At 41.7% G+C, this 19,721-nt stretch overlaps 2 protein-coding genes across 2 annotated transcripts in view; one reads left to right on the top strand and one right to left on the bottom strand.

Annotated features, from left to right (window-relative positions):
* The first annotated feature begins 2,043 nt into the window (after positions 1 to 2,043).
* LOC104962460 (Ras association and DIL domains) lies at positions 2,044 to 11,534 on the top strand. The gene is given in 10 exon segments (XM_010790900.1): positions 2,044 to 2,055; positions 2,169 to 2,673; positions 4,030 to 4,202; positions 4,550 to 4,700; positions 5,898 to 6,124; positions 7,001 to 7,222; positions 7,225 to 7,351; positions 8,752 to 8,891; positions 9,440 to 9,579; positions 9,811 to 11,534. Coding segments are annotated over 10 exon segments (1,797 nt in total). The 3' UTR covers positions 9,911 to 11,534.
* Positions 11,535 to 12,757: 1,223 nt separating this feature from the next.
* Positions 12,758 to 19,721, bottom strand: part of foxk1 (forkhead box K1) — a 13,393-nt gene continuing 6,429 nt past the window's right edge. The window contains exons 3-9 of the mRNA XM_010790802.1: positions 18,488 to 18,692; positions 18,220 to 18,366; positions 17,501 to 17,694; positions 16,865 to 17,037; positions 16,534 to 16,779; positions 15,402 to 15,581; positions 12,758 to 14,672 (exon numbers count right to left, since the gene is read on the bottom strand). Coding sequence (XP_010789104.1) covers positions 14,440 to 14,672; positions 15,402 to 15,581; positions 16,534 to 16,779; positions 16,865 to 17,037; positions 17,501 to 17,694; positions 18,220 to 18,366; positions 18,488 to 18,692 — 1,378 coding nt within the window. The 3' untranslated portion in view covers positions 12,758 to 14,439. The remainder of the gene's footprint in view (positions 14,673 to 15,401; positions 15,582 to 16,533; positions 16,780 to 16,864; positions 17,038 to 17,500; positions 17,695 to 18,219; positions 18,367 to 18,487; positions 18,693 to 19,721) is intronic.

Here is a 19,721-nt window from a genome sequence, read left to right as displayed (position 1 = left end):
ACAACACCTTTTAGGCTGCCTGCCAATTATTTGCTGAAAGGAAATAATATAAAGTACAAGTTGCAATCAAAACAGACGTGTGTGAGGTGCTGCCACAGTGGCTTTAAAATGTGGAGGTGCTTGCTGATGTTACCTTCACGAAAAGACTTGATCGGTCAAAGGGATTCATGCAGAGCCAAGAATGAAGCGTGACTCTTCTCCAGCAGTGACATGGGCTGCAAACAGAGCTGTTAAATGAGATAAATGTATGACCTGAATCCAGGCAGACATAGCATTTCTTCATTTGCGCTTTGTACAATCTGTAGCACCAAATTTGAGATCACAAGATGGCTAGGAGAATACATCAAAATGTGGTGCATGTGAAAGGGAAACAATGCCGCACAGTCAAGAACTGGAAACAAGCAATGAAATGTTGTTGATTGAGTGGATAACCAGAAGATTTATTGGCAAAAATGGCAAACCGGTGTTCATTCCAGCTTTTCAATCAACAACTGAGACTTCTCTAAGAATTCGAAAATGTAGTGTTTATTATTATAATAATAATAATAATAATACAAACATTAGTAGTGAGTCATCAAAGATTAATTGAAACTGTGGGTTAAACTAGCCTATTCTGAAGGGAAAGGCTATGTATATCAGAAGGGTCGGATTGGGACACTTGATTTTACCGGGAAATTATGAGGAAGAGCTCGACGCTCGTGAATTGTCGACGGGGGTGTCACTGTCATGGCCCAGAATTCAGTCATACATTTGTTGGGCAGGCAATAATATGATTTGAAATGTTGACACTTGAATCTTTAAGCCACAGCGATATTATATGAATCCCTGAAGGATCCTTGTCTGGTTGCATAAAATCAATTTTTTGAAGGATCCTTCAAGAAAATATGATTTGCATTAAATCTCCATAAGGATTTCCTTTGGATGTTAAGGGGGAAAACCTTTTGATCTAAAAGTGTGTGCTCTTAGCTACTTTAGGATTCCCTTATGTGTTGCAAGAAGGTCCTTAGTTTGTGCTAGCATACAAGTCTCCTAAAAGTGAAATAATGTGTCAAGCATAATACAACGGCCGTCTTCATTGTGAATACAGAGGAGGAGATATTAACATGCATTTTTCCGGATAGGGAAAAAGGAACACCCTCTGGACACGATGAGTGATGCACAACTCGATGAATCTTCAACATTTATCTTATTTTATACAAAACATATTATATATTTGTATTATAACTTAAATAGCTCACACCGACAATAATGCTGTAAGCTCATGTTAAAGGAATGTATAAGTCTTAGTAAAAACACTCAACCCAAGACGCTTCACGCTCATAAATGAACCCCTTAGCTAAGGGACAAACTTAAGTTTTAAACTTGAGGTACTTTATGTAACAGGGCGTTGGCAAACAGTGTAACCTCAACGATCCAGATCTCAGCAGAAAGGCTTCAGTTCTGCTTTCAACTCATAAACTCACATTAACGTCGTCTTTTCTTTCTTCTCCAGTGAAAGGTGATGCAATGAAAAGCATCTGACCCACAACTGCAAACATTTACCGGGTGCTGCCGCACATTGGAGTGATAATAAATAACAGCATCAAGGTATCCACCACGTACTTACACAAACACACCCACACACACACACACACACACACACACACACACACACACACACACACACACACACACACACACACACACACACACACACACACACACACTGCCATTTTAGTATTTCGCTCTCTCAATTTCAAGATAAAACTAATATTTTAGTGAAGTCTATCTACCTATAAGATGAAAGGGCCAGTTCAAATTCTCACTTGCCTTTGGTATACTTCCTAGTAGAAATATTTGGCTTTATTGGCTGAGGTTTTGCAATATTTGAGTTACCACACATATATCCTGTGTTATACCACATTCAATTTGTATCCCCTAGCTAAGAGCATGACTCAACGTTGATCAGTCAGTCAGTCCACAAACTCTGCAATGAAATATCTCACCATTTATTTGATGCCTTGTGTAAATAACAAATGTTAGCATGCTACAATCCAAACTTAGATGGCAAACATGGTAAATATTATTCCTGCAAATAATCCGTATGTTCAACAATCTCAGGTGAGCATGCTGATGTTAGGTTTTTGCTCATTTTGCAGTGTATTCAGCTTTGGTTGTCTGTTCCCCAGGTCCTGTACCGCACTCTGAGTTACAGAGACCGTGTCCCAGTAGAAACTGGAACAAACACTCGTGGGGACCGGCGCTCCACGACTGAACCCCCAGAGCGACCGACGGACGACCCGGCCGAACTCTCCACGCAGAGCTCGGCCCCGGGGGTGCTGAAGATCTTTGGAGATGAAATCTGTGCCGGTGCCAACTACAAGAGCGTCCTGGCCACGCCGCGCTCCAGTGCCCAGGAGCTGGTCAAAGAGGCACTCGACCGTTACTCTCTCAACAAGAACGCTGCCCACTCTTACGTCCTGTGCGACGTCATCGGGCGTTTGGAGGGGGAAGGTGGGATAGGAGAAGGGGGGTGGCGAACCGAATGCTTGCGTGCGATGGGGGACAACGAAAAGCCGCTGTTGCTCCAGGAGCTTTGGAAACCCAGAGAGGGACACGCTCGCAGATTTGAGCTGCGCAGGAGGGCAGAGGTGGAGGAATTCAACGCCAAAGAGAAGGACACCATCACTGCTGGTAAGGACACACACTAAGACAAACACACACATAAAGAAAGACAGGTGCACAGCACACACACACATACATACATAAACATAGACACGCAAAAAGCAGCTGGTCTAATTTCCTCTTTTTTTTTGATATGTCAAACTCAGCAGAAAAGCACTGCTCATTAGTTCCACTGCAGTGTGTGTGTGTGTGTGTGTGTGTGTGTGTGTGTGTGTGTGTGTGTGTGCACCTAAAACATATGGCATAATATTTGAAGGGTTAGAGTATGTGTGTGTGCTGTCTGCACATTATGCTGTCAGTGGATAGGATGCATGAAGCTTCCTGTCATGTCTAACTTGTGGTGGCATTGTTTGTCTGAAAATAATCAGGTTTACTCATTCTGTCACCAGAAGGCTCCTTGATTTATCTATGATAAATAAAACTGTTGATTTTGTGCTACGAACACCTTACAGTATCAGAAAACAGTGGCTTCTTCTGTTAATTTCAGCATAAAAATATGTGTTCACATTCAATCATTTTAAGAAAACAGTCTTGTCAGGATTCATTTGACGATTAAAAGGATCTGTATTTCCAGTTTTAAACATGTTTACCTTCACATCTATGTTTTGTCAGAAGTGCAACGATTGGTAGATTCAATCTTTTTAGGGTCACAAAAATGGAAAGATAACATTAAATTATATGAGAACCTATATAATATTTTCACGCCAACAAAAACATTTAAACTAAATATAAGTATGTGCTAAGATGGCTCTTACATTTATTTTGTCTCTAATTATTTTTATAAAATGTATCAAGAGAGGTTAATTTGTCATCTGGGGTGTCGTTAACGTTAGTCCAGTTGTTTGTCATTGTTTGTACCTAACCCCGGCAGAGGTCTAATCTCACATTGGGGGGTATTTCAGAAAGATTAAATAGTCATTATAGCTGCATTGAGGTAATGGAAGGACAGATTGACAAATGCCAGATTTCAATTTATCGCCTGCTTAACCATCAACAAAACTTCCTTTCAGTTCTTTGAAGTGATGCAGAGAAACAAAGGATTACAGAGTGAGGAATGTCATCTGAGCCCCGCTGCAGCGCTGCATTTGTATTCTGCAAGGAGCAGGCTGCTCTGCGCTGTGCCCATTGTGTCCCTGCCTTCAAAATCTAATTACTTACACAAATGTATTTCTGTATTGTCGTACAACGCATGCAGAGAAACATTCACTGTCTCTGTGTTAGTCTGCCTTCCCTTAGACACGCACACACCCAGAATAAAAAATGTACTGCAGTGTCTCAGAGGAAAATATCCAAACACTCACTACAGGATGTGTGTGTGTGTCTCGGTGTGTGTGTGTGTGTGTGTGTGTGTGTGTGTGTGTGCAGGTCCATCTCGGGGTTGGTTCCAGCGGTCGAAGGTGCTGCAGATTCAGGCGTGCTTGCGGATGGTCATGGAGTGGGCGAGCAAGTCGGGTCTGGGACACCTGGCCGACAAATTCTTCACCAAACTCAACAGCGCTGTCTCCATACTGGCCACGCCCCCACAACAGCTCACACAGGTATCACACACACACACATAGTCGGCTAAAATCTTGAACAGCATTGCTAGCCAGCACTAATAAGGTATCAAAAGTATATATAAAGAGAGCTTACCGTATTCAAATGTGTTTCAATGGAGGTTATCAGTATTACAGCTGCTCAACCCTGATTGACTGTAATCAAGTTGACTGTTTTAAATACATTTGAAAGAACTGCTGTTCATAAAGCATGTAACTCAGATCAGCTATTGATTAATGACGTATTTTGAAGGGTCCAGCCAGGATCCGTCCACACTGCTCTTCACCTCCAAGACTGGAAAGCACTGACCTCCCAGGACTTCTGATTCATTTCTCTTCCCCGTGTGCAGTTAAGTTGGCGGGCTCTGTCCAGTGAGCACCCGGCTCTGAAGCCAGTACAGCTGCACAGGATCCTCACCCAGTACCAGCTCACAGCAGAGATAGGCCCTGTCCCATCATGGCAGCCCAGCAGCGAGGACGAGGCGTATATATACAGAACAGGTACATTTTTATTTGAGTTGCCAACCATCAACTTTGAATGAGCCGCTTAAAATGAAAAACGTTGCTGCTTATAACATCATGCGCTTTCTAAACTTACACCCAGCCACAGTAGAGTTTGGGGAGCTCTAATGCCTCTGCATGCACACGCTGATGCAGCACCCTGTGAAAACGTTACTGAACATTTTGACTGCAGTCCAGTGAAGAATAGTAAAGTAAAATACTGTTTTGCTCTCTGTTGTATTGTACAATATATAGCACACTGTCAAAACAAAAATGCACTGAATTTAGGTGAAGAAGCACCTTTTTCTGCATCTTCTTTTGATGTAAAGACTCATTCACTAACAAGAATGTAGCACAAAAATCCAAATAGTTAAAAAAATAGATTTTGTCTTTTAAATCAATGATTCCTTGTGATCTCAGTATCGACATCACTTTCTGGCCATACGCTGCCCTACCAGTGAGTGAAAGATTGCTGGCTCATAATGCCCTCGTGTTATAAGAGGGGAACGTTTAGCCTCTGCAGTATATACTAGTCTAACACTCCTTAAAATCATTGTTGGAAGAATGTTACATTAATATTTAAGGTGTCCCCTCCACTCAGAAACGTGTTTTGCTTTTAATAACTTCACTGTGATGTCTGACCTTCAACGTGCAGACTGTATTACCAAAGGGCTGTTTTAACACTCATCTGCCAAAAGGGGGGAAGTTTGAACTACTTTATATACAGTATGTCTTTTTGAATGCATCATCTTTTATTTAGTAGAAGTCATCTGAATCTGCAAGGGAACTTTAATTGTTGTTCTCACTTAAATGTAATGTCATGTAACTACTCAGGTAAACTAAACATATCTCAAAGTTATACTAAAGATAATGCACTTTTAAAAGTCTAAACATGATCATAACCAGAACATTTGTTTTTGTTTTGAACGCAGACGAGGACATCTTTTATATCTCACATTTATTGTAACTAGCAGCTGTGGTTAGCATTCAATTGCTATCCAGTAGGAGTTCTAAATGTGAAAAATGCAAAACAGGAAAAGTCACAGGCCGATAGGGAGCTGTTCTGTGTGCGTGTGCGTGTGTGTGTGTGTGTGTGCGTGTGTGTGTGTGTGTGTGTGTGTGTGTGTGTGTGTGTGTGTGTGTGTGTGTGTGTGTGTGTGTGTGTAGGTGCGCTAACATCAGTCTCTGTGTGTTTAGTGGACCTCCTGGAGAGCTTTGAGAACCACCCTCCCATAGTGCTGCCCAGCGGCGGCTTCAGAGTGGACCTGGAGAGCGAGTGTGTGGAGGACAGCATCTACAGACAGCTGCTCTACATCCGCCACTACCTGTGGGGGCTGCGCACCAAGACGCAAACACACGCCAACACTCCCAGTGTGCACACACACTCCAACGGGACCAACACAGCCGACTGGCCCGACGTACAGGTCAGGAAACACACTGTGCACTCTGTCAGACGCACATACCTCGCAGTAATCCAGGCCATGTGCTTCGGCAGCTGTGGTTTTTGAGGAGTTCCTCCATAATCCCATGAATGAAAGACAAAAACCCTCTACTCTAGCCAACACACACACACACACACACACACACACACACACACACACACACACACACACACACACACACACACACACACACACACACACACACACACACACACACACACACACGCACACACACACACACACACACACACTCACAGAAACCTAGACATGGTTAAATCATGGTTAATCTGATTAGTCTTCAGGCTGTCTAATTAGTGGGAACGGCTGACTAGACCATAATCCCTAGTGTTACTGCACCCTCATATATACACATTTTCATGCACAAAGAAACAGGTACACCAACAAATATCCTATGTGTCTTTAAAATGATTATACATAACTTTACTCATTGTTTAATTGGACTGTTTTGTCCTGCAACATTCTCTGCAACATTTAGCTTATTGTATTGATGTTGTTTTTGTACATGCATGTAGTTTACTTCGTCTACATTACTTACACATTGGTCTTGCAAGATAATCTTCCACCTTTTTATTCTACTCGGTTTCTTCTTGCACTATTATATTGTTAGTTTAAGAGTTTTTTATGTCTAACATATATTTTTATGTTGCATTGTTGGAGTAGCCTGGGTCTCAACATTTTCATTGCCATAACTACACTGTAGCGACTGTGCACATGACAATAAACCTTTAGAATCTCAAACAAACAAAAGATCAAAGATAATAGGAATATTTATTTTCAAATCATTTCGTCCTCTCCTCATACTGTCCTCTAAAGTCTTTCTGTCCGATCCCGGCACAGAGGGAGTCGCTGCCTCCGGCCCACAGCAGTCCCCGCTCCGGGGGTCCTGGGGAGGAGGTGACGGGGGAGCCGGGAGAGGATAGGGCACGGGAGAGGCCTCCAGGCCAGTCACACACACACAGCCTCAGGAGGAACGGCACCATCCACCACGCCCGGACAGCAAATCCAGACCCGTCCTGCCTCTTGACCCCCACCAACACCCCGCTGTACCCCGACGAAGGGGGAGGGGGGGAGGAGGAGGGGGAGGGGGAGGGAAGTTCATAGGCCCCATCGCCCAGACTAACGGCTGCGGCAGCAGAACTGTGGCCGAGTGTAAAAAGACCAACGGACTCATCAGCAATGGACTGGAGGGTAGGCTGAATATCATACAGGGGGTGGACAAAATAACAAGAACACATGAGCATGATAAAGGAATCCAGAACAGAAACACCACAGTTCAACTTGTCATAAAAAAAATCTGATACATATTTTTAAGACAGAACATTGTGAGCTTCAAGAAAAATATGATTTACTAACTCACATATTGTGTTGTTATTTTTTCCATTGCACATCTGCTGTTTAAGTATTAAGCCTTGCAGTTCTTTACACATAACATTAGCGATTCATTCAGCCAAGTTTTTACGATTCAGAAACCTCAGGGTTAATATCCCGTGTCTGATTATCTCACTGCATTGTTAGATTACATATGATTGGATGTACCATGATGCTTGAGATCCTGCATCAATGTAATTCAAACATATTTTTTAACTGCATTACTGAAACTCAAGGTTGTTGCGCCAACATCACATCCACTAAATGATATTGTAAAAGTGTTTTGGATCATCTCTACACTTTATATTAATAAACAATATGGTATATACACTGCATTATAAACAATGTCGCATATTATAATGAAAATACATTTGCTAGTATCACATTCAAATTCCCCCTGGAATTGACCAATGTGAAAAGGACACTTTACATTGGACATTAACTTTTGCGTCTCAGTCTCCTCTTCTGTGCTTCTCCACTCACTTAACTTTAAAGGCAAGGATCAGACAATGTAGACATATTGAAAACACCTACACAAAATGAGTGCAATTCTTAATTTATTCAAAGCTGCAATTATCCAAATAATTTAAATGAATGGAGTCAACGAAAACATTAATGTTAAAGAGGTCCCTTGTCGCCAAAAAAAAAATGATCAACAACAAAGAGTTTTAGCCTCTGTTAGCTCATACATTTGATTTAACAACACATTTACTGTCAACTGCTCTCATTTCCAGCTGCAGCAAGAAGTTGTTTTCTGAAAAAACGTTCTAATAAACTCATGCTGAGCTTCACATTGGAGAAAAGCTCGTTAAGCCACTAGCTAGTAACACAGTTGGAAGTCAGAGCCCAATGAGATCTAAAATTGGGTTACTCTGTTGGTTGCTTTGGAGTTACTCTGCCCCCTAGTGGCCACAAATCGATATAACGTACACTACTTTCTGTGCACTTCTGTAGTTTATACACTGGAGCTTTTAGATCAGCAGGATATTTCCTTTGCATGTTACAGTGTAGTGAGTGTGACATCTGCAGCCTTCTGTCAGAAGCACGTGTGTGTGTGTCAGATCAGGTCTGTAGCATGTAGCATGTGTCTCATTATCTGTGTGTGTGTGTTCTGCACAGTAACACCTTTCATGTTTGTCCGACCCCATAGCAAGACCCTGTGTGTCTGTGTCTTTGTGTGTGTGTGTTTTTGTGCATTTGGGTGTCCGTGTCCCCTGCAGGGTGTATTAGTGGGTGTGAGTTTCCTTTCCCTGTATCATCCCCTGGCGCCCCTCCCCTTCCTGATGACTTGTGTGTGGTGTTTGTAGTGGAACTGGACAAAGGACCCTACGGACTCGGCATGGGACTCATAGACGGCCTGGTGAGTACACAGACGTTCAGAAACAGATTTCACTTTTTATCTTGCCTGTCAGTCCAGGTTTCAGTGGTGTATTTTTCTGTTAAAAAAAGTTTTAAAAAGACACAGTATAGTAGTTCTTGAAAAAAGTTAAAAACAGTAATGCTATAAGAGCAGTCTTAGTATGTCAAAAAAATGTTTGAAAAATCATAGTGGCCATAAAAGTTTAGGAAGTCACAGTGTTGTCATGTTATTATTGATTTTCAATATTGATGAATTGCTTATTTTATATCATTATAACTTGAATATGATATTTCCTTAGACTCTAGATTTAGACTCCGGAAGCCAACGTTTACCTGCAGTTAATTTCACATTACATACCTGATTTAGAAACAACAAAAACTGTTGATTTTATCGTTACAAGTGTCTCGTAAAAGTTCAAACGCAAACCTTTCGGGTATTAAAAAGAAGGAAATGTGTCTTCATTGGCCGCAGTATAAATGAGTTTCTCTACCAGCTACATAATGGACACTCTCACTCTGTTCAAACTATAACTCTTGTCCCCCCCGCAGCACACTCCTCTCAACGCTCCAGGCATCTACATCCGAACTCTGATCCCCGACGGCCCGGCGTCGTCTGACGGCAGGCTGAGGATCGGAGACCGCATCCTGGCTGTGAACGGGACCAGCCTGATCGGAGCCGACTACCAGAGGTACACTGGAGCTGTCTGTGACCACCACAATGGGCTGGAGGAGATTAACGATACTGCTGGGTGATATTGAGTTTGGTGACAGAGGGAGCAATCTCCCCACAATGCTAACCGTACCCATGGCTGTTGGCCTTTCAAGCTGATTGATTACTGTGATTGATTGATGTGAGCCCAGACAGTCTCTGCTGAGCTCTGAGTAACCGGACTCTTTGTCTCTCTTCACTTCCTCCTCAGCGCCGTGGATCTGATTCGCCTGGGAGGAGGTCGCCTACGCTTCCTGGTGGCCAAGTCCGACCCCGACGTCTCGGAGAAGATCAGCGCCTCCTCCTGCTGACTGTCTCCGAGCAACCGCTGCACAACACGGGAGGGAGAGGTAGGACAGCGAGACGACGCGGGATACAGATGTGTGCACTCGAACAGCACACACACAAACACACACAGCATGACATATGGGTGTGAAAACTAGCGACAGCACAAAGCCAAGCAATCAAACTGGAGATTAACACTCCACGACTCCACAGCTGCCAGACCCGCTGCCCTCACGCTGACTCCAACTGGGTTTGTGTGACAGACAGAATCCGTAACCCACGGCGACACCAAAGGGAGACGCTGCGAGGGAAAGCCGCCTAATTAATCAGCGTTGGAGGCAATCGAGGTCTAGCCAGCCAGTACGCAGCCTGGGGTTTAAAGCACAGCAAACTTAAAACGTTTGAATTTCCCTTTGGCTGGTGCTCGCAGCATGTGAAAACATTGGGATATTTTCCACATGAATTTTAGAATAATTGTACTAGACTTTCAGTAGCATGGTGAAATAGCTGCCCATCTCTCAGAAACAAGGAACTGTGGACACGAACTGACTGTACTTCTTAAAGCACTTGCAGACAAACATGAAGCCGAGGTTCTCTTCGATGGATGTTTTACACAACGCTTTTAGAGTGGAATGTTTTCTAATCCTGTTTGTTAACAACTCCCAAAGCCCTGTCTGCTCAACAGACTCTATGAATGTTGACTTTCGCACCAGAGAGTGGCTGTAAAAGGAGGAAGAAGTAAAGTCAAGACACAGCCCAGCTCCCCTATTTCACATTTAACCTCATCATGGACTTCATCCCGCCACGGACAACGGAGGAGTTCCGGATGCTCCACGTGCACAGGGGATGTGCAGCTGCTGGGGGACATTGTTATTTATTAATGACTGGATCATCAAGACCAAAAACTTTACTCCAGGTTCTGATGCTCAATCGTTGTGTGTATAAGCTACACTTGTGTTGTTGTCAATATATGCGGTATTTATCTGAGGTGTAAATAGTCCTTTGTAAATATGAAACACCTGGTCACATATTGTGTGGACATTCAAAAGAGAAACTACATTTTGGGGATTTCTCTATAACCTTCTTTGACTCTGAAAAATACTGATGGAAAAAAGGAGTGTAATTTTCTAAAATGGCAGAAATATAGTTGTGGATTTATTTGAAACATTTAAAGAATTCAAGAACTATTAACAAGAATCGACTTCTGAAATTCTTATTCCAGAAGGGTCATTAGCTGCACTTTGATTCAGCAGTTACTCAAAGTACAGAAAAGCATGTCTTACTGGTGGTATCTAGCTAAAGTCCCTTTTGAGGTTTGAGATATTTCTGATTAAGAATTTCCTTCTAACCCTTCCTGGTTGTTCACAGAATTATCAAATTTCGCCTAAACATTAAACAGGAGCTGTCTTTCCAGAGATAGCGTATTTTCAGTTTCTCTGGATGATATACTAACCCAGGGTTCGAGTTATAATCTGAGTTTTATGGGGGTCTTTAAAACTGACGTTAGGGGCGGAGATAAATATATCAATGACAGCCGGGTAATAACGTTAATAACGGGTGATATTTATATACCTTTGAGGTGAAGTGAAGGCATATTGTCATTCAAGAGAGAATACGATGCGTAGTTCTTTTGGAAAACATGTTAAATAATAGTCATTACATTGAAAAATACATTATTTGTGATTAAAATAATGGTTGTTGGTAATGTATTAGCGACCCCCACAGATGGGAGCTCAGACCCCTCCTTATGGGAGCTCACCTCCCATTGGCTCCCACATAACTCGAACCCTGTACTGACCTCACTATATGTCACCATAAAAGGATTATTTATTAAATATAAAGTTGTCCCAATTCACTGTGATGTCTGTGGATTATCCAGAGTTATAGGGATATTTTTCTGGAAGTATAGGTTGCAGACAATTCTATAGTTTAATAATTAGATCTACAAATATAGGCAACCAAAACAGCAGACATGTCCTCGTGTAATTTGGCTGAATGGACCCTTTTAAAAAGAAGACCAGCAACAACAAGACCAAGTCACCTTCAAAAGAAAAAGCAATGCAAGTCCCCGATTCAAATGTAAGGTGACTAAGGAAAAATAAGCCACGTTAGTCAGTTCTGTCCGGACTTTTGTTCTGCCCTCAGCTCTGTGGATCAAAACATAGTGACCTTCTGTAAAAATAAAAACGCTGCATCTGTGCAGATCCAGATGTTTATTGGCTCTCTTACTAAAAGAAGCTCAGACTTAGACGGTTTTCATTATTGATTAATCTGCCAATCATTCTTCCAATTAATATATAAAAATACCTAGCTCATTTTTTACTGGCCAAAACCCACTAGAGAAAGTTAAACTAGCCACTATTTTCAATGAGAAATTACCAAAATGTATTTATTTATGATTTAAATGTGTTGAAATGTCAGACCCATCGCTCATTCTTTCCCCCCCCATCAGGTTTGTACAACTTGGCTTTAATCTGTTTATGTTCATTTATTTGCAGTAACATTTACATTTGTGTGGATTTGAAGGATTTAAGACATTGATTTCATGCATGTATATTATTCTCTGTTCATTATTTATACTGTTGAAACATGATGGTACTTAAGAATAAAGATTGTTAAATACTTGTTCATGTTTCTGCGTAGAAACCCACCTACTGTCCCAACAACAGAGCGACAGAGTCTGCAGACCCCGGTCACATGAAAGAAGGCAATATAATATTTAAGTCAATGAGGAATTTTAATTTGTGCTACACATTTTAACAAATCACAAAAACAGAAACATTTAAAAATACATATACTTCTCTATTTCCAGAATGTTTACGTATTGATGACAGCTGTTTTTAAAAATAGCAAAATATTTTTTCTTTTTTTCCAAAAATCAGAAAAAATACCTTCTAAATAGCTTTGTCATTTAGCAGATAGAGCAGCATACAATCATTACGCATCTTTTTTTGTTTGTTTTCTAATAATGTGCAACAACAATCACTGAAATCTTGCGCACATTGTGCCTGATTGCCAGCTAAAAATGAGGCCTGTGCGAGGAGGTTGGGGAAAGCTAAAGGCAGTGAGAGATTAGAGTGGGGGGGGGGGGGGAGAAAGTGCTGAAGAGTATAAAGCTGAGGCAGTGTCTGTGACAAGGACTGCCAACAGTGTGATGAGCCTTTAGAGACTGCTCACTGAGGAGAGGGACAGAGGTAGATTGGGAGAAAGGTTAATGCTTTTACAGGAAACTGAAAGCAAAAGAGTGGGGAGCCAAGAGTAGAAAATATTCAAAAGTACCATACAGAAAGAAAGAAAGAAAGAAGCAGTTGAAATGTGTGGTCATGTGTTGGTCCCGCCCTTCCCCTGATAAGTCTACGGATGCTGACATTACTGTCACCACTGTAGTGTTGCCGATCATTGTACTGTTAAAGAAGCGCTTTGTTTACAAACTAAAAAAGGTAAAGCTGTCTAAAGGTTAAAATAAAATGACAAAGTAGAAATCTTTAAGGCTTTAAGGATTATTACAATAATGCTTTTCTGTGCTAAGACAAACAAAAGTGTACGCACAGGCTGTTCCATTTCTCCTTTTGCCACTACTGAAACAAAAGAAAACAAATTAAAACAACAATCAGTTTGTCTACATTAGGTTAGCTCCACTTCAATCACTTCCAAATAGATGCCTCTTGTTTCGCCCGTCTGCTGTCCAGTCACACGGATCCTGTCGAGTCTGCTTCACACTGATAAACCGATCTGAGCTGAAGTGAAGCAAAAACTGCTGAGTCCTGTTTTTTCATTCCTGGATCTCCTCATATCTTCCAAAACAATACCCAATTTCTTTTTGTTGTATGCTTTCCAGAGAAAAGCAAGAAGGATAGACAATTTCACATTCTGGTCTCAGTCTTTATGTTAACATCTTTCTTTTCTTTACTCAGAGAAAATATTTTTTTCAGTAGGGATTGCTATATGAGAAGTACAATCATATTTTTAACAGTCTCCCAAGCCCGATCAAATGGTCTGGGTACACACAGTTAAGTCCTCTCCATATTTCTGTCCATGGTTTGTGTGACACTACAAAATATATAAACTCTGATCGTCACAGTTTCTTCTGTAAATGCCAGCCATTTCAAATCTCTGAACACACTTGCCCTGCTTTCTAAATCAGGCAGTGACTGATCAGAAGTGCCGGAGAGTTCTTTGGCCTGAGAGAGAAACTGATGAGATATGATCCAACATTCACGTAGTAAAGTAGTGCTCAAATGATTTAATATGCATAATGCTCTCGTAAGCTTAACATCTGTGTTTTCAGTGAATGAAGGATTACATTCAAAAGACTGTAAAGCTGAAAAAGTCCTGAAAGATTTATTTGCTTTTTACATTCAGAATGTATTGAAAGTTTTTGTATCTATTTTTGACCAAAATATATTTTCCTTACAATTTATTTCCCTTCTGTTGAGAGAGGCTGCCTGTACATGTATTGGCCGTGTCAGCTGCAGTCATATCAAATGAGTATAAAAGAAGCAGATAGGGGCCGTGAGGAGGCGGTCCATCGGGTACCTGTAAGAGACCCTGGGCTTTACTTCCTGGGGTCGTGGTTTTGTGTTGTCATGGCAACGATGACAGGCTGCTGAGCCGGCGTGACTTGATGCTGAGCAGATTCAAGGCCGCCCCCGTCCTCCATCTTCGGCCGCTTGGACTGCGGCTCCCCGGGGTGCTCGGATAACGACTCTGCACCCGGCTGTCGGCTCAGCAGCACCGGGGGGGAGCTGGAGGCCTGGGCAGCCAGGATCTGCAGAGGACTGCTCAGGCCTGGGGGGGGGGAGAAGAGGGAAGGGAGAGTCAGGTGGGGTCAGTATCTGATGAGTGATGAGGGAAAACGCGATATTACACAGGTAGCCTTGTTTTAAACTGTTTTTTATGTTTTGTTATCAAGCTGCAACACATCCTCTGTTCTCACTGTCGGGGCTAAGACCCTTAAACAAAGCTTGATACTCTAAGTATGGAAAATAAAACCTAGGCACGTAAAAAGCAATAACCTTTTAAAAATAAATGTAAGATGTTAACATGTCGAAAATGCAATATTTTATTCTGCTCCGTCTACAGTCATTTGCATATTTGTTATGTGTTATACAAGAACAGCTCAGTATCTCATCTTTAAAACAAGCTAAAAACAAAAGCTGTCAGTAAGAGGTATAGCTGCTTATTTTTCTATGTATCTTAAAACTTGGCAAACCCTGCTGGATGTCTAAATCTAAACACCACTCAGCATTGAGGACGTTTTTTGTCATGTAAGATTTGTTTCCAGTGAGATATCACTGATTCTACAGTGACGTTAGTGTCCTCCTCCAAGAACAAGTTGATTCTTATAATGTTCTGAACGTATTCTTTAAATAATATGAAAAAGCAATAATTGAGAAGAGTAGTGGTTTGCCCAGCACAATGCCCACATCTGTATCTTGATGGCTTGAATCCATCTTTTGGAGCAGAAACATTGACATGCATCATCATGACTGTGCAGTGATGGCAGGAGAGTCTCACCAGATGCATTAGCAAAGCTGGTTACTGTGGCAACAGCAGCAGCAGCAGCGGTGTGTTTGCCATTCTGAGTAACAAGACGAACAGGAAGTTGATGTAAACCGAGGGCCAGGTTCCTGCCGTCCCCGCCCTGCACCGCACTGTCCACGGTCTGGATCACCCGCTCCCTGGTCAGCTGGGCATCTGAGGGACACAGCGCACACATGTCAAAGCCAAACCAACTAAATGTTTATGAAAGTGCATCAAATTATATTATATAGAAAAACTGCCACAAAAAAAAGTGTCCCTTCCTAAAACACAGCATATATCTACTATTCATCCAAATGAACTATTTTGGACATTTGATCAAAGAGTGTAGTTCTTAAATGATCTTATATTTAGCAGTAAGTATTTACTCTTCTCTACACTTGTAACATTCAAACACAAAGCAAATATAATAAGGTCAAATTCATCTGCAAACATCTAACTCTGGACTTTGAGAAGCAAGCTTGGATCACAATTAGTAAACTGATAAACATCTAAACAGTTACATTTAAATGTCCTTTTATAGTTCAATCAATGTATTTCACAAAGGTAGAAAAAGTCAACCTGTTGGTGTATCCAAACATCTTACACAATCCAGAACAAGTAGCCTGGGAGCTAAATGCAAACAGACCTTTGTATATCTTCAAATACCACAGAGATGTACAACAATTATGGAGCATGACAAAAGCTTTAAAAATGTAGACGTGGAGATGAGCAGAACTACTCAGAAGGGCTGCTCCATGACGGCAAAAATCATAATCTCGATTATTTTGGTCAATAATTGATATCACGATTATTAAAAACGATTATCCATTTACTTTGAAAACATCCATTTATTGGAGAGAAAAAAAATGTGAACAGTATGTTTTTAACAGTTGATAACCCTGAACTTTAAGTATAACTCAACTGAAAAACCAATAATAAAAAAAAATGTAATCATAAAAAGATACTTGTTTTATTTTGATTACGTTGTTTTCGTAATCGTTACAAGCCATAATCGTAATTGCGATTAAAAAATATGATTAATTGAGCAGCCCTACTACTCAGTCATTACCAGGTACAGATGGATCGCATAAAGCAAACGGAGCATTTCTATAACAGATGGTTTTACCTCTGAACTCACTGTGGCCCTCTGCTCCTCCAGCGCTGTATCCATTGGGGGGGTGGGAGGTTAGTGGGGTGCTGGTGACGACCCGCAGCATGGTGACGGAGGACTGGGAGGGGCTCTGCAGGAGGTGGAGGGGCTGAATGTGGCCCCCACCTGGAATGAAAGCGAGGGCTTTCCCCGGGCCTGAGGGCAGCATTGAGGAGTGGGTGGGGGCCGCCATGATGACGTGCTGACCACTGACTGGAGATCCTGCGCAGAAACAGAAAACAATTGTAATGTTTTTATAGTGTATATTAGAGCCTTCATGCGTGTGTGCCTTTTCTTGTGTGTTTACCTGGGGCACTTTGAGAGTACCTATACTCGGGTACAGAAGCCAGCTTGTGAGCCAGCTGTTCGTGGTGGTCATGGGAGATGGGAGAGCCGTCCCTGCTCAGACACTCAGGAGTCTGCAGCCCACTGGAGGGGGGGGACAGGAGCCCCTGGTGGGTGGGGGACGCAGGAGCACTCCTGGGAGGAGAGGAAAGATGGAAAGAAAAACAGACCAGAAATATGAATACATCGAAACTTATAGTAGAATCCAAGGCTCCTTCAATGCCAGTTACTTCTGCTGTATATATCAACCTAGAAATAGACTTACTTTGTTCTATCCAATCAAATGACAGCAAGGAGCAGAAACAGAGAAGGTAGAAAGGGTTAACTGAGGTCAAATCGGAAGCAAACAAGCATGAGTCTGACAGAGTTCATTTCAATCCAGCTAGAAGTTCACTTGATAAAGAGGAGCAGACTAAACAACGCTGACAACTGACTTTGTCCATTAGTCAAATGACAAATTAAACTGCAATCTCAGGTTTATTAGGAGCCATGTTGACAGTAATGAGCGTTTAAAGTGGCTGTTGTTGAACAGAGGGTTACACCCCCCCCTGATAGAGCACACGCGCATGCAGATGAAGACCACAGTGGACCCACTCACCTAGAAGACAGAGGTCCAAATGGCGTCCTAAAGCAGGCCACTCCTCGTTGCCGTCTTTTCCTAAAGGCTTGCTCCACCAACTTGCTCTCAGAAGCAGAATCCACGCGCCAAAAGCTCCCTTTCCCCGGCTCGTCCTGAGAGCGGGCCACTTTCAGGAAGTAACGGTTGAGGGACAGGTTGTGTCTGATTGAGTTCTGGAGGGACAAAAGATCATTAATATCTCACTGGAGACAGAAATATAGATTTGAGGGGAAGTATCACAGAACTTATTATATAGCTAATGATCCTAAGCAGACTATTTCTTTTTCTTTTATTATACCATTTTTACAACAGATACCGTAGCTATGTAACTGTTAGTACGTTTTCTGATTTCATGATACAATCATAAACTTCTAAATGTAATCCAGGCTAACCTTCCCACAGCGTGTGGTTGGCAGGGATGAAATGTAACTAAGTACATTTACTAAAGGGATGTGCTTTTTATGCTACGTTATACTTCTACTCCCCTACATTTCTTTAACACTCAGTAACTAGTTATTTTTTAACACATAATATTTGTATCTATGTGGTTACTACTCCTTATATACCCAGTATTTTAAATGCTATTATATGTTTTTGTTAGGGATAAAAACACATTCATATAATAATGTATAATAATATAACAAGTGAGGAACTGATTGTTATGGCACACCATGAGAAGCTCCAGAGAGAGACCCTACCTGCCATCCCTTGTCTGCAGTGCGGTAGTAGGGGTAGTGTTTGGTGATGTGGGCGTAGATGCCACTGAGAGTCAGCTGTTTGTCCTGCGCTGACGAGATGGCCTGGACGATCAGCTGTGCATAGGAATAAGGTGGCTTGGACTCATCCTGGACACAGGCGACACAAACATTACCATCCAAACATCCTTTATTTACACAAGTAACTCTTTGAAAGCTACAAATGATTTTTCCCTGCAGGCAGTTCATTCTGATGTTACTGGGTCTTCACCTTGGGGCTGTCTCCACCAGCCGACTCCCCCCGCGGCTCGCCGCCGCCGCCCCCTCTCGGCTCGGCAATGTTTCGTCTTTGTTCAGAAACAGCCTTGGCAGCGTATTCAGCTGCTAACTGGAGGTCAGAGGTCACGTTGCGTCCATAGCGATGATACCCTGATGACCCTGCTCCTCGAGGACTAACCGGACAGGAATTAGGAACACTGGAGAAGAGAGGAGGGGTCTGGGTTAGTGGCTTCAAGTGATGAGGGTTTAAGGCTGCTTCTAAAAAGGCAGGACAGACGCCAGTGTAATAATAACACTTAGGCCTGACAACATAATTTAGTTTGATGATATATAAATACAAAATGAGAAATCAGGAAGAGGATTAATTTGTATGGTCACTGCACATCTTCAAAGCATCAGCAGTTGCTCCTGGGACATTTTCACTGAGGTAGGCCTTTCAACAAATACAAATATATTCATAAACATGCAATAAAAGAGGTGAACCTAACACAAATCTAACCAGTTATTAATCAAAATGAAACTCCAGTTACATTGTTCGATTCCAGCTGATGTGTATTATAACTGCCATGATCCAGGTCTCTAAATTGCATTAAAGAAGTCCCTTTGACACAAACAAGCAAACCCAAACCAATGATACAGAACTAGCTAGGATCACTTTTAAACCATTACCTAAACATACAGAATACTGCAGGCGAGGTTAATACACGACATGATTGAAAATAATAAATGGTGTCTGATTTACAGTATTCAGGCCAAATAATGAAACTCTAAAACAAAGTGTGTGAACTTCTATAAACAGTTGAATTTCAACATTTAGCAAAAATACTGAAGAAAATTGAATAAATTGATAGTCATTCTTTCCAGAAATTTAAAATTGGTGTTTTGAATACAATCCTTTCAGAGTATTAGTGATAACGTTAATACAACAGCTCAATGTCTCATACACATACAAGAGCTACGTATGGAAAAATGATTACAGCGAAGAATCAGGTCGCGTTAAACACAAAAGCAATAATACAACCCATTACAATAAGCAAAAACGTATTAATGACGTAGTTAATTATTAACTGGGTTTTATCTGGTGTTGTTGAGAGAACAGGACGCAAGGAAAACAGAGGAACTTAAACAACACACACCTGCTTCTGTTAGCAAAGTAAACACTGGGTTCTCAGAGAGTCAGTGTGCTTTGATTTGCACACACACACACACACACACACACACACACA

Source organism: Notothenia coriiceps, unplaced genomic scaffold (genome assembly GCF_000735185.1).
Source record: "Notothenia coriiceps isolate Sejong01 unplaced genomic scaffold, NC01 NC01_scaffold00001471, whole genome shotgun sequence".
Taxonomy (NCBI): Eukaryota; Metazoa; Chordata; class Actinopteri; order Perciformes; family Nototheniidae; genus Notothenia; species Notothenia coriiceps.
The sequence above is the reverse complement of the archived record's forward strand: the minus strand, read 5'-3'. Positions and strand labels throughout refer to the sequence as shown.